This window comes from Hippopotamus amphibius, chromosome 17, assembly GCF_030028045.1.
Source record: "Hippopotamus amphibius kiboko isolate mHipAmp2 chromosome 17, mHipAmp2.hap2, whole genome shotgun sequence".
Taxonomy (NCBI): domain Eukaryota; kingdom Metazoa; phylum Chordata; class Mammalia; order Artiodactyla; family Hippopotamidae; genus Hippopotamus; species Hippopotamus amphibius.
The window spans coordinates 705,563-718,738 of record NC_080202.1 but is presented as its reverse complement, the minus strand read 5'-3'; the positions used below and the strand labels follow the sequence as shown (position 1 = coordinate 718,738).

Below are 13,176 nucleotides of genomic sequence, written 5' to 3'. Positions count from 1 at the left end.
CTTGGGCCCCGAGCCTGCCAGCCGGGAAGTAGACACAACAGCCCCTCCGCCACCGTGCACGGCCCCGTGGGGCGTCGGAGCTGGGGGGGCTGTTAGGGTCCAGCCCACCCTTGAGATCGGTCCCAGCAGATCAGGGTGGGGGGTGCGGGGGGGACAGCCGGGAGGCCCAGGGGCTTTGTGGTTAGAAACCGGCTCTGGGTTCAAGGCTGGGCTTTCCCACGTCCCAGCTGTGTGGCTTTGAGCGAGTGACAACCTCTCTGTGCCTCTGTTCCCTCGTGTGTGAATGGCAGTGCTTCCCTCATGGGTGGTGGCGAGGACGGAGACCGTCCCCCGGCGGGCACTGGGTTCTGACCCGTCCAGCCGTCGTGAGAGGCGCTGACCGCCACCGGGGTCACGTGCGTGGTCCTGCTCAGGGGTCACGGGAGGCAGGAGCTTGGTTTTGCCGTCTGCCTGCCGCCGTGCTCTGAGCCCGGCCGGGCCCGAGGGGTGTGTGCGGCCTTCCGCAGCGGCTTCCAGGACGGCGACTCCCCGGGCCCATCGCGCTGCCGGGAGATGGGCTCGCACACCAGCCCTGGCCCCGGGCGGCGGGCGCGCACAGAGGAGCCCGGTGCTGGCTCTGGGGCGGCGGCGGGTCTCCTGCGGGGCTGGGGGCGCCCGAGCCTCTGCCTGTCTCGCAGGCGCCCAGGGGGCGGCCACGCTGCCGTGCGGGGGCCACGCTGGGTTTGAGGAACCGGTTTAGAGGCAGCCAGAGAGCAGCGGCACCGCGTCCCCAGGCACCCTGGCGCCAGGACCCCCCCCCCCCCCCCGACGGGGCAGCGTCCCTGGTGACCCCACAGCCGCGAGGCCCGGCTCGGCCGCTCCCACGGGATGCCACAGGGCGCGGGGGGGTGGTGCTGTCCCGACAGAAGGGTTCAGACCGCGCCCGCGCCGTTCTTCCGCGGACACAATCCCACCAAAGCACGAGGCCCTGCCCTGGCCCCTCCAGCTCCGGGCGCCTGACCGGGTGCGTCTCGGGGGTGCGCTGGGGTCAGGGTCATGGTGGGTGACGCCCTTGGCGCCTGAGCTGGTGATCTCCGGCGGTCCCACGCCCGGCCGCGGGCTGTCCCCGCCCCCAGCGCCGCGCTTGCCCTCCACTGCGCCCCGGCCCCGGCACGGCACCCAGGTTCTCACCGGTGCCGGCGGAGTGCCACGGGCCCCACAGCACCTTCTCCGAAGCGGTGCTGGGCCCACGCCCGCCCTCTCTGGGCAGGGGGCCCACGAGGAGGCCTCCCTGCGGCCCTGGGCACGTCCCGGCCCTGTCGCCGTGTGTCGGGCAGGTCGCCTTCTCTCCCCGCACCGCAGGGTTTTCACCCGGACAGCGGGTGAAATGCGGATCTCCGCTGCCTTCCCGCCCCCCACGCCGCCCGGGCCTGGGGCTGACCTTTCAACCCCGCCGAGTGGGTGGCCTCCTGGCAGATGCCACCACCGTGTGCTCTGGAGCTGGGGACCAGGCGCCACACCCCCCTGCTGCCACCCGCAGGGGGTCCCAGGGCCGCGAGGAGGCAGACGGCTGGTCTTTTCCCGCCCGGCTCAGCGGGTGACGCGGAGGCTGCAGGGGGCTCCCTGTTGCTCCCTGCTTCCCAGGTGGAGGGGGTCTGGGGCGGAGGGGCTCAGGCCCGCCCTCCCTGCCCTGGACTCCTCCCCCTTTCCTCTCTGCGTCTCTGTCCAGCCTCAGGAGGGGTCTCTGTGCTCCCCAAGGGCCCCCTGCCATCGCCTGGGCAGTCTTTCCTGCCCACCCCCCTGGGGTCGCACGGCAGGGGGTGAGAGGGCACAGGCGCCCAGACCATGGAAGGCTTGCTTCCCTGCAGCCCAGCAGACGCACGTGCACACGGAACCCCGGGAGCGGCTCTGCTGACACTGGCAGGCGCCGCAGGCTGGGGGTGCGTGAGCCAGCCGTGGTCCGTCCGCGCGTAGCACCTGGAGCTGACCCCGCGGGGAGGCCACGTGCACACACGCTGGAGAGGGCTGCACGGGGCAGAAGCCAGATCAGAGGCTGTGGGGCGGGGGCTCGGGGGCGCGGGGAGCTTTCCAGGGTGACAGGAGTGTCCTCTGTCTCAATGATTTTCACTTTTACCTCCGACCTAAAATAGTCTCCCCTTCTAAAACAAACTACTCTTAGCTCAGAAAAAAGAAAAACAGCCATCTGGCTGTAGGTGCTCATACCGTGCGGGTGCGGGTGCGGGTGGTGTGTCCCGCCCGCCCCGCCTGAGATGCCGGGGGAAGGCCCAGCTGCTTATCGAACCCGCGTGTCCAGACAGCCGCCCAGCTGAGCGCCGACACAGCCACATGTCGTTTCCAAGGCTGAGATCCACGTAAATATTGACCCGAGAAGGCAGACCGGATTTTGCACTGCATTTGGTTAATAGTGGCTGTTTTCCCAGTGGCTTTGTACAGATAGGCCTTGTTTCATTTTAAAATTTAAAAAAAGATCCTAAAAAGCTGTGTGTGATTCAGAGATGGTACGTACGGGAGGAAAACCCGCACATTTAGATGAACCCCCAAGCGGATCTTTCAAAAAAGAGTCAGCTCTCCCTGCCCTGCTGGTGTATCTATTACGTAAAACTTAAAAACAGGTATTTGGTGTGCTGAAGCGAGGGCCTCGTCATTGGGATACAGCTCCCTCTCCCCCAGGCCGAGGCCGCAGCATGTGGTGTGGAGGGAGCGACGGACTCTTGTGGGGGGCTGGGCGGCTTCCCTGCTTCCTCCAGGTGGGCACGGGTGGGCTCCCTCCAGCGTCCTCCTGCACTGGCCCCGTCGCAGGCACCGGGAGGGCAGGTCAGACAGGATGGGCTGCCGGGGGCGGGGGGCCCTCATAGCCGAGCTGTCCTGCCTGAGGGATTTGCCAGCCGAGGGCTGGTGTGCACAAGCTAGCGCGGCCACCCGGCAGGCGTTTGTGCGGGTGGAGGGCTGCTGGTGTGGGCGCTGGGGGTCTGCTCCCTGTGCCCTCTGCCCGGGAGAGAGCGACAGCAGTCCAGCCCTCCAGCTGTCAGCCGTAACCCGACCATTCAGCACATCTCCTCATCTACGAATTGTGCTTTTCATGGTGTAGCTAAGAAATCACTGCATAACTCAAGGTCACACAGATTTTCTAGTACGTTTTCCTCTGAAAGTTTTGTCACTTCAGGTTTTATGGTTAGGTGTATAACCCACTTGTGCTCATTTTTGTACACGATCTGAGTTACGGGTTCTGCGTGCGACAGGCAGCGCCGTTACCCTCCGCCCCCTGGGTTAATTGCCTTTGCACTTTGTCACAGATCAGTTGACCTCACACACGTGGGTCTGTTTCTGGACTCGCTGTTCGGCTCCGGTGATCTCTGCGTCTGCCTTTGCGCCAGCATCCCCGTCCTGAGCACGGTTGCTTTATAAAACCTGTCGAGTTGGCCCCACTTTGTTCTTTTTCGGTTGTTGTTTCGGCTCTTCTAAGTGCTTTACATTTCCGTGAGAATTTTAGAATCAGGTTGTCAAATCTGCAGCAAAAAGCCTGTTGGGATTTTGATTGGGGTTGCGTTGAGTCTATAGAGGAGAACTGACATCTTCGTAATAACTGAGTTTCCAGACCCACGGACGCTCGCTCTCTCTGTTTCTTGAGGTCTTTTCTTAAATTCTCAGCAAAGCTTCCCAGTTTCCGGGGTGCCAGCCCGGCGCTATTTGTCGATTTCATCAGCGTTTGTGTAGGTCGCGTTTTACTTGACGTGATGCTTTCTTCCTGGTCTAAGGGAGCGTCCAGGGTGAAGTCAGCTGTAGGGTTTTCACAGATGCCTTTTGTTATGACGAAGGCGTTTCCCGTGACTCCTCACGTGCTGAGTTTCTGTCAGGAATGTATGTTGGATTTTGTCAAATGTACCAGTCTATTAAGGCGATCGTCGACTGATTTTCAGATGCTAACCAACTTTTTGCTCCTGCTGTAAGTGTCACCTGGCTGTGATGTGCTGTTACCCTTTCAGTATATGGTTGGGTTCCTTTTGCTAATTTGCTAACATTTTGTTTAGCATTTTTGCATTTTGTTCAGGAAGGGTATTTTTCTCTAGCTTTCTTGTAATGTTTTGGTATCAGGTAATGCTGGCTTCATTAAATGAATTGGGGAGTGTTCCTGCCTTTTCAGTTTTGGGCAAGAGTTTGTACATAGTTGGTATGATTTCTTCCTTCAATGTTTGGTAGATTTCACGAATGAAGCCAGCTGGACCCGGAACGCTCTCTGTGTGAAGGTTTTTGACTCTGTTAACGTATGTGGATGGACCTAGCGCGTGCTGGTCCGACCCTCTGCTTCTTTTCCCGAGGGAGCTTTGGTCGCGTTCGTGGGTATGAGTTGCTCACGTATTCCCTCTTTGCCCTTCTGACCTCTGCAGACTCTGCAGGGATACCACCTTGCCGTTGAGACTCCCTGTCTTTTTCCCTTGATCCGTCTGAGGAGAGGTTTTATTCACCTCAGGGAACCAGCTCTTGGTTTCATTGATTTTTCTCTAGTGTTTTTCTATTTTCTATTATAGATTTCCACTCCAAACGTTTCTCCTACTTACGTGGGTTTCATTTTCTCTTCTTTCTCTAGTTTCTTGTGGGAGCTGAGACCAGTGACTGGAGACCTTCCTTCTTTCTCTCCTGTGGGTGTTCAGTGCCGTAGCCCTCCGAAGCAGCAGCGTCCCACAGACGCTGGTATGTTGCGCTTTCTTTTTTGTTCAATTCAAAATCCTTCCAGTTTCCCTTTTGATTTCTTCTTTTTTCCCATGAGTTGGTTTTTGGAAATGTGTTACTTAGTTTCTAGATGTTTGGGGATTTAAAAAAAAAAATTTACTTATTTATTGGCTGCATTGGGTCCTCGTTGCTGTGTGGCAAGTGGGGGCTCCTCTTTGTTGTGGTGCGCGGGCTTCTCAGTGCCGTGGCTTCTCTTGCTGTGGAGCACAGGCCCTAGGTGCACGAGCTTCAGTAGCTGTGGCTCATGGGCTCTAGAGCGTAGGCTCAGTGGTTGTGGCGCATGGGCTTAGTTGCTCCGCGACATGTGGAATCTTCCCAGAGCAGGGCTCGAACCCGTGTCCCCTGCATTGGCAGGCGGATTCCTAACCAGTGCACCACCAGGGAAGCCCTGTCAGGATTTTTTCAGAGATCTTTCTGTCATTAATTTCTGATGAACTCCATTGTGATCAGAGAACACACTCTGTGTGATGTGGAATTCTTCTGAACTCACTGTGACTTGTTTTGTTTCCCAGAATGTGGTCTACCTTGGTAAATGTCCTGTGTGCACTTGAAACTAATCTCCTTTCTGCTGTTGTTGAGTGAAGCCTTTTATAAGCGTCACTAGACCAAGCTGGTTGATAGTATTCAAATCTATATCTGTTCTATCCGTATCGAGGGAGGAGTATTGAAATCGCCGCTTCTGTTTGGCAGATTCATGGGTTTCACTTCGTGGACCGTAGGCTCAGGCATCGGGTGAGCGTACGTGTAGGGCTGTGTCCTCTTGGCTGATTTGGAGGCAGTCTTCTCTGTCGCAGTCATGACCTCCACGCTGACTATCTACTTTGTCTGAAATGAGTGTAACCACTCAGCCGCCTCTTGGCCAGTGTTAGCAGGGCGTCTCTAGTGCCAGCCTGTTACGTTCACTTGGTTTGTATCTTTGTAAACAAAGTGTATTTTGTGTAGCCGGATCTTGCTTTTTCATCCAGTCTGACAACCTCTGCCTTTTTTTTCGTCTGTGGCATGTGGAGCTTCCCCAACCCGGGATCGAACCCGTGCCCCCGGGCAGTGGAAGCGCGGAGTCCTGACCACTGGACCGCCGGGGAAGTCCTGGCAATCTCTGCCTTTTAAATGAGACGTTTGGCCATTAGCATTTCATGTTATTGATGCAGTTAGGTTTAAATCAGCGTCCTTCATCCCTTCCTGTCCGGTGTCTGGAAAGCCCTGGTATATTTGTCTGTTTTTTGGTTGTTTCAGGTCAGAGGCTAAAGTCCCTCCATCTGGGTTGGAAGGAGAAAGGACAGCAGTGGTGATGTAGCACCACTCGGCGCTCAGCCCGTGTTCCCTTTCCCCGGTTGTCTCAAAAGCCCCGTTCCAGTCGGTGTGTGTGAATCAGGACCCAAGTAAGGTCTACGCGTTGCGTCCGGTCAGTGCGACTCCCGAGCCCTCTGTACGCAGACCCGTGCCACACCCCTTCTGTCCCCGTCATTTACTCGGGGGAGAAACGGGGTCCCTCGTGCAGCAGCACCTTCTGGGTTCGGGGGGTTCCATCCGTGACGCTCTTTACCGTGTTCGTCTGTGTTTCCCGAACCCGATAGTTAGCCATGAAGGACACCCCGTAAATGTGCTGCGGGTTCCGCTGAAGCGGGGGACGTTGCCAGGGTTCAGCTCTTTGCCCTGCGACGTGGCCGTGTCCTGCTGTCCCACGCCACGTCCCCCGTCCCAGCCCGTCCGGAGGCGCCGCTGTGCGTGGCACTGAGACGGGCCAGTGGATTCGGGAGGTCAGCCGGGTCCCCCGCCCCGCCCTGTCCCCGATGAACGTGTCGCCGGGTCCTGCCTTAGGAGTGGCACGGGGTGACGTTTCACCTCTGCGGTGCCGTGTTGCGGATCTCTCGGGCCGTCGGGGGCGGGCGGTAGGACGCGGGGACCCTCTCCCAGGCCGTCAAGTCCAGATGTGAGTTCACTGGCGGGGGAAGACTGGGTGCAGCTCGGAGCGGATGTATTCCCCGGTCAAGCCGGTGGAAGGTGTCGCGTTAGCAGGTGATGGCTGAGCGAGGGCTCAGGCAGCGGTGAAGTGGCATTTCGGCCGGGGGAGGCTGTTGGGTGCCGTCCTGTGCCACAGGGTGCAACTTGGGAACCCCCTCGGGGCGCCGCCGAGCTCCCACCCCTCCCGGCCTCTGCACGTCCCCTGTCCTGCACGTGTGACCCTCCCAGACCCTCCCAGACTCACCCACTTTTAGATGGAACCAGCTGGGTGGGTCCCACGGCGCCCCCGCTGCAGGGAAGCCCCTCACCTGTCAGGCTGGGTGGGAGGTCGCTGAGCTGTCACGCGTTCCCGTGTCTGTCCGTGCGTGGGAACCGGTGCTCACAGGAGCCCTGGCTTTTATCGTTGGCGTCGACGTCCCTGGGTTCTGGGGAGGTCAGTGCGCCTGCTCCCACCCTCCCAGCTCCCTCTGGCCGGACGTTCTGTCTGCCCCTGTGGCTTGAGTCTGGGGTCCATGTGTGAAACCAGGCTGTTTCCTCTGGCCAAGGACAGTTGCCCCCGCTTTCCTAATGGACCGTCGCCCTGCAAGGACCTCTCGTCACCCCTCGGTGGGTGCCCTCAGTCCAGCTGCTTTGGAGAGGGACTGCCCTCGCGCTGCACCGCTGTTTGCTGCTGAAGGCTGAGGTTCTAGGCGCGATGAGTTTGAAAAAATAAAGGATTCTGTGGCTAAAAGTTAAAAGCTTGAAAGCTGTTCCCTGGGGAGCGCCGGGGCGTAGGGCTGAGGGTCCGGGACCGGTGGGAGCACCCTGTGGCTGGGGGCGCGTGCGTGACCCGCCGTGGGCGCCGGGCCCTGGGCGGCCCCTCCCCCTTCTCCAGGCCCCCCCATGCGTCTCGAATCGTCTGTCGTGTTTGCCAGAAGAGGCTGCTTGCAGGAGGGCCTTGCGGTCTGTCTGAACAGGACTCGGGATGGTGGGCGTCCCGGCGGCACTGGGCTGAGACCCACCGCGCAGCAGCCGCGCCGGCCCGTCCCGGCCTCTCACCGCTGTTTCTCTCCGCTGCGCAGGTCGCGAGATGGGAGCACAAGACCCGCAAGCTCAGCAGGGCCTTCGGGTCCCCCCGGCTGGCCTGCCACGTCCTGGGCGCCGCCATCCTGCTGCTCAACGTGCTGCGCTCGCACTGGTAGGACCGCTGCGCATCCCCACCCTGGGCGCGGGGGAGGGGCGGCCTGACAGCACAGACCCCCCCCCCCCCACAAGAAACTCCTGGGCCGGGGGGACCCAGCCACCAGGGGAGGTTCGTGGGGTCGAGCAGCCCCTGGGACATGGAAGGAAAACAGGGCCGCGAGCTGCTGGGGGTGGGGATGCCCGGGCCGGGGGGGATGGGTGGACGGCTGAGCAGGGGCTGCTCTGAGCCGAGAGGCGCCCGCGCAGAGAGCAGCCAGCAGTGAGCTGGGGGGGGAGGGGAGGACGACTGTCCCTCGGGGCGGGCTGCTGGGCGTTTGTGCCGCACGCGGGCCTTCCTCCCCGTCATTCTCTGAAAACTCAGCCGAGGGGGAGACCCAAGCAGCCCCACCTGGGCTGCGGCCAGGCCCAGCGAATACCCTTCCGCGTGATTTTTTTCCGTTTTCTTCCCTAAGGAGCCTTTGCAGACACTCAGGTCCTTCTGGATGAGGGATGAGTGAGTGATGAGGGATGCGTGACTGGGTGCCCAGGGTGCCCGTCCGGCTTCATCTCACGGGGTCACCCTCGGTTCCTCCCCTGTCTCTCCTGCTGTCCCCGAGCCCCGTGGGCAGAGCCCAGTGTCCCCATCACAGGGGTGAAACCGGAGCCCGGGGCACCCAGGTCTGCCTGAGCCCACGGCTCTTCCGTTGGGGTGCCACAGGGCACCCCCCGGAGAACGTGGGGCCTAGGGCTGGCCGGAGGGGCCCGCATGCCTCGCTGCCCTAGGGTCGGGGGTCAGCCTGGGCAGGGCCGCGCGGGGGTGGGTCCCGCGAGCACAGAGCCCACGCGAGCACGGAGGCCTGAGCGTCCCCCGCCCGCACGCTCGCACACGCTGTCTGCCTGCCGCGGGGTCCCTGACGTGCTGGTGGCCCAGGAGCCGGGGGCCTGCGGGTGGGCCTCGCCCGGGACAGGGCTGTCGGCTTCACCGGGGCCCCCTTGCTCCCCACGCCCTGCTCCCCGCGACTCCACCGTCTGCAAAAGGGGGGAGGGGGCTGAGGCTGGTTTCTCGGAGTCGGGGGAGGGGGTGGGGGGTGGGGCGTGGGCGCGGCCACCCGGCGCAGCGGCTCCGCCCGGAGCTGAAGGGTGACCCCGAGCCCGGGCAGCGCCGGGGTGGGTGGAGAGCAGGGGCTGTGGGCAGCCTGACCGGGGCCAGGTGTGCCCTGACACACGGGTCCCGCTGGTTGACCGGTCACGGGGCCGGCCTCTGCCCACGGTGTCCTTCTGCTGTTCAGACACATGCTTCTCCCTCCGCCCTGCCCCCTCCTTCACGTTGGCGGGGCGGGGGGGGGGGAGCGGGCGGGGAGGGGCTGTGTTTCCTCTGGATGCTGAGCCCGTGCGGTCCCGCTTCCGCCCGGCATGGGCCGGGGCCAGGAAGGGGCCGGGGGGAGGAGACGCCTTGTTCTGCAAGAGCACCGCCGGCGCCTCACTCGCTTTCGGCCCCTGCCTGAGAGCCCCGGCCCGGCGACCCTGGGGGCCCCGGGGGCGGGGGCGGGAGGGCAGGCCCTGCACGGTCGTGACCGTCTCCCCGCCCCCGCCCGCAGCTTCACGCAGGCCATGCTGAGCCAGCCCAGGATGCAGAGCCTGGAGCACCCCCTGGCCTACCGCGTGGGCGTGGCGCTCCTGGGGGTGGGCGGCACGTTTGTCCTTTCCAGTTTCCTGGCCCTGGGCTTCACCGGCACCTTCCTAGGTAAGACCCCCCGGGCGGGGGGCCGGGGCCCTGCTCCCCCCAACTCCGGGCCGCCTCTGCTGCTCAGGCCTCGGCCGGCCCTGCTCAGCTCTGGGGTGAGCCGGGCTCTCCAGCCCCCTCCCGCTGCCTGGCCGCAGGGACGGGCGGGCTCTCTCTTTGCTGCGTTGGGGCTGCGAGCCGGGCTGTTGCAGGTCTAGGGCGGGCGGGGGGCGGGCGGCGCTGTGCCTTCTGGCTTTGGGGCTGGGAGCCCCGTGCTGGCCTGGCTGCACGTCCGCCGGACATCACCTCCCAGCAATTCGGAAGCTCGGGAAGGGGAGCAGCCCGGGGGCAGGGTGGGGCCGGCGAGGGCCAGGGCAGCCCCGGGCCTGGCAGGAGGGGAGGCGCCCCTTCCGCCGAGAGAGCCCCTCCCAGCACGCAGGGGACACGGGGAGTGACCTGGCTCTGATGGGCCGGGTCAGGGGCCCCGGGGTCCTCCTCCCCTCGCCCCGGCCGGCTGTGGGGTCTCGGCCTCCGTGTGCTCTGGCGCCCGGGGTGGCCTGGGGCTCTGCAGGCTGCGGCAGGGGTCCCGCAGCTCTGAAGGGGCTCGGCTTACAGGCGGATGAGAGCTGTTGTCCTCGGGGTGCTAGGAGAGGGCGTGCAGGGGCAGGCGGAACCAGGAGGCGCCCAGGGCTGTGGGTGGGTGCAGGGCGGCGGGAGGGCGGGCAGCGTGGCTGGGGCGCAGGGGCCGGGGGGGCCAGAGTGGAAGGTCAGCCGGGGGCCATGTCACACGCATCCCCAGGGCCACGCAGGGGACTGAGGCGTCGCTCCCAGGGAGGAGGGGGCCGCAGGTGGTTGGGAAGACCCTCTCCCAGCAACGAGGAGGCTGCACCCGTGGGGCCGAGACCGGGTCGGGGGCGGGGAGGTGGGGATCACGGTGTGGGCCTCGTGGGGGTGGGGTGGGGGGAGGCAGGGTCACCGGAGGAGGGGAGGGGTCCGGGGGAGGGAGGGGTGGTGCTGTCCGCTCAGATCCGGGGAGCGGAGGTGAGCTGCCCGCAGCGGGGGGAGGGGCCTAGAACACCCGCCGCCGTGGCCCCCCCAGGAGGAACGGCCTGGAAACCCCAGGGGCCCGCGGGCTCAGGGATGTAGGGCGCAGCGGCCGCTTGCCTCCCATGAGTCACCCCAAAGCGGGTTTCTGGGCCACCGGGAAGAAAGGCTCCCCGGCCCCGAGGCCTCTGTCCCCAGACAGCGGTGACGCAGCTGCCGCTCCCCTGCCCTACTTGTGCCCGGAGCTGGAGGGACAAGGGCTGGGGGCTTTGCCAGCAGCCCTGCGCCCTGGGGGGCGCCTGGCCGGGCTGCACGGGACGCGCTGCCTGTCGGGGCGGCCACATGGCCCGGCGTGAGCAACCCTGGGCAGGCGGGGGGACAGCTGACCTCCGGGCTGACGGCCCGGGTGGGAGGGTGGAGATGGGGGCAGACGGTGAGCAGCAGACGGGCCTGCTTTAGACGGGGGGGGGTGGGGGTGGGGGTGGGGGGAGGGTCTCCGGGGGGGACGTGAGCTGAGGGAGACAAAGGAGGAGAGGAAAGGCACCCCAGGCAGGGGGCACAGCGCCTGCAAAGGCACAGAGGCAGGAGCAGGTGGGGGCTCCGTGCCTCCGCCCCTGGGGCCTCCCTCAGGACGGGGCGGCCAGGGTGTGACCCTCTGTCCTGCCCACCCTGTCCACAGGTGACTACTTCGGGATCCTCAAGGAGGCCAGGGTGACCACGTTCCCCTTCAGCGTCCTGGACAACCCCATGTACTGGGGCAGCACGGCCGCCTACCTGGGCTGGGCCGTCATGTGAGTCCGGGTCCCTGCTGGGCTCCGCGGGCGGCGGGTCCGCGGGGCACGGGTCAGGACTCCTCTCCTAGGACGGGGGAGGCTCCCAGGCAGCAGGCAGTGAGGGAATGGCCGTGGCGGGGGGCCTGTCGCCTCGGTCATGGACACCGAAATGGGAATTTCACGTAATTTTCACGCGTCACAAGATATTCTTTTGATTTTTTTAAACAATTGAAATTGTAGAAGCTGTTCTTGGCGGGGGACCGTCTGCTGACCGCCCCCCCACGGCCAGGCCGCGGGCACCTGCGCCCCCGGATGAGGCCCCGTGCCGACCGCCGTCTGCGTTGCCTGCTGTGGGCTCCGGCAAGTGAGCCACGGTCCAGGAGGCTGGCACAGGCCACGCGCCCCCAGAGCAGTCCCGCGTGTCCGTTTCCGGGGTTAGGACTTCTCCCACAGAAAGTGTTTTTGAAGGAAGTGTTCAGCTTTTACTGAAAACCACTTGCCTAGACGGTCACAGGTGCTCCCAGAGACCAGAGGGGCGACGGGACCCAGAGGAACGAATCTCAATGGTGGAACGTCCAGCGTGAGACGTCCCCTTCCGGCCCCATGCTGGGGGCGCCCAGGAGCAGAGCACGGGGCTTGGAGGGACACGGAGCCAGAGGGGCACTTGTGGACCCGCTGGGAACGCCCCCCCACCCCACCCCAGCCCCACTTCAGACCAGGCAGCCCCACCCACCTGCCTTCGGCCTGGCCCCTCTCACCTGGACTGGGGCAGTGGGATCCAGAGGGCCGGCTCTACACCCCTGACCCCCACTCCCCAGAGCACCTCCCACCTGAGACTGGCAGGGGGAACCCCACGCAGGTCCCCCTGCAGCCTCCCCTGTCAGCACACCCACTCTCCTGCCCACTTCCACCCCCAGTCGGTCTTCCCAAACCCAACCTGAGGTGTCCCCTCCTCCAGGAAGTCCTCCCTGACCACCCCCTGCCCCCGCCAAACACACACACAGGTCCTTCCTCTGTGCTCAGATGCGGCCTCCAAGGGCAGAGCCAGAGCGGGGCCTCTCTGTGCCCCACAGTGCCTGGCACCCAGGAAAGAGAGGTCGGCCCGCCTCAGGGCCGTCAGGTCAGGCTCTCAGGAACACGTGAGGGACCCCGGGGGGCTGGGCTCCCGCAGGCCCCTCAGGAGGGTATCAGCCACGCGGTGACGAGGAGGGGGCCTCGGCTGCGCTGGGGATGGAGACCGCCGTCTGAGAGCTCATTAGAGACGAGCCATTACCCGGGGCGCCAGACGCCAACCTAGCAGTGCTGCCCCAGGCCTTCTGCAGCCCATCTGTCCCCCATCTTCCCGGTGCCCAAGCAGCCGGGTGTGTGGGAGCCCCAGAAGGTCCGGGGCGGTGGCATTCCGGGGGCACCGGGCCTCCTCTCTCCAGGCCTGTCCGCCCGAGTGAGACGCCCCTTCACCAGGATGCACAGCTGGGTCCCTGGGACCAAGCCCACCACCACCCCGGGCTCGGGGCCAGGCCTGGGCTCTGGCATGTGGGTCACTGTGCACCTGGAGTTGGGATGGTCCCCTGCACACGTGTTGTTAGGTGGGACAGCACTCTGAAGGTGGGAAACGTCACGTAGATAGAACGGAGACGAGCGCTTGGCTCACGTCCCAGGGCCCAGGCTGGGGCTGGCCAGGGGCCGGCCGCCTCCGGCCCGGCCTCCGTGGCGCCTGGTTAACGCGGCTTCCCAGGCAGGGGCTGTCAGCCTTAGGGATGCTGTGGCCACAGAGCCCTGGCCCTG

At 64.4% G+C, this 13,176-nt stretch overlaps 1 protein-coding gene across 2 annotated transcripts in view; it reads left to right on the top strand.

Annotated features, from left to right (window-relative positions):
- PEMT (phosphatidylethanolamine N-methyltransferase) overlaps window positions 1-13,176 on the top strand; it is a 38,179-nt gene that overhangs the window by 23,700 nt on the left and 1,303 nt on the right. The window contains exons 3-6 of one of the 2 annotated variants that reach the window (XM_057713770.1): window positions 7,752-7,867; window positions 9,450-9,595; window positions 11,298-11,409; window positions 11,632-11,785. In XM_057713770.1, coding sequence (XP_057569753.1) covers window positions 7,752-7,867; window positions 9,450-9,595; window positions 11,298-11,409; window positions 11,632-11,662 — 405 coding nt within the window. In that variant the 3' untranslated portion in view covers window positions 11,663-11,785. Of the gene's footprint in view, window positions 1-7,751; window positions 7,868-9,449; window positions 9,596-11,297; window positions 11,410-11,631; window positions 11,786-13,176 lie in introns of those variants that run through there. The other variant, XM_057713769.1, reaches the window with a different exon arrangement.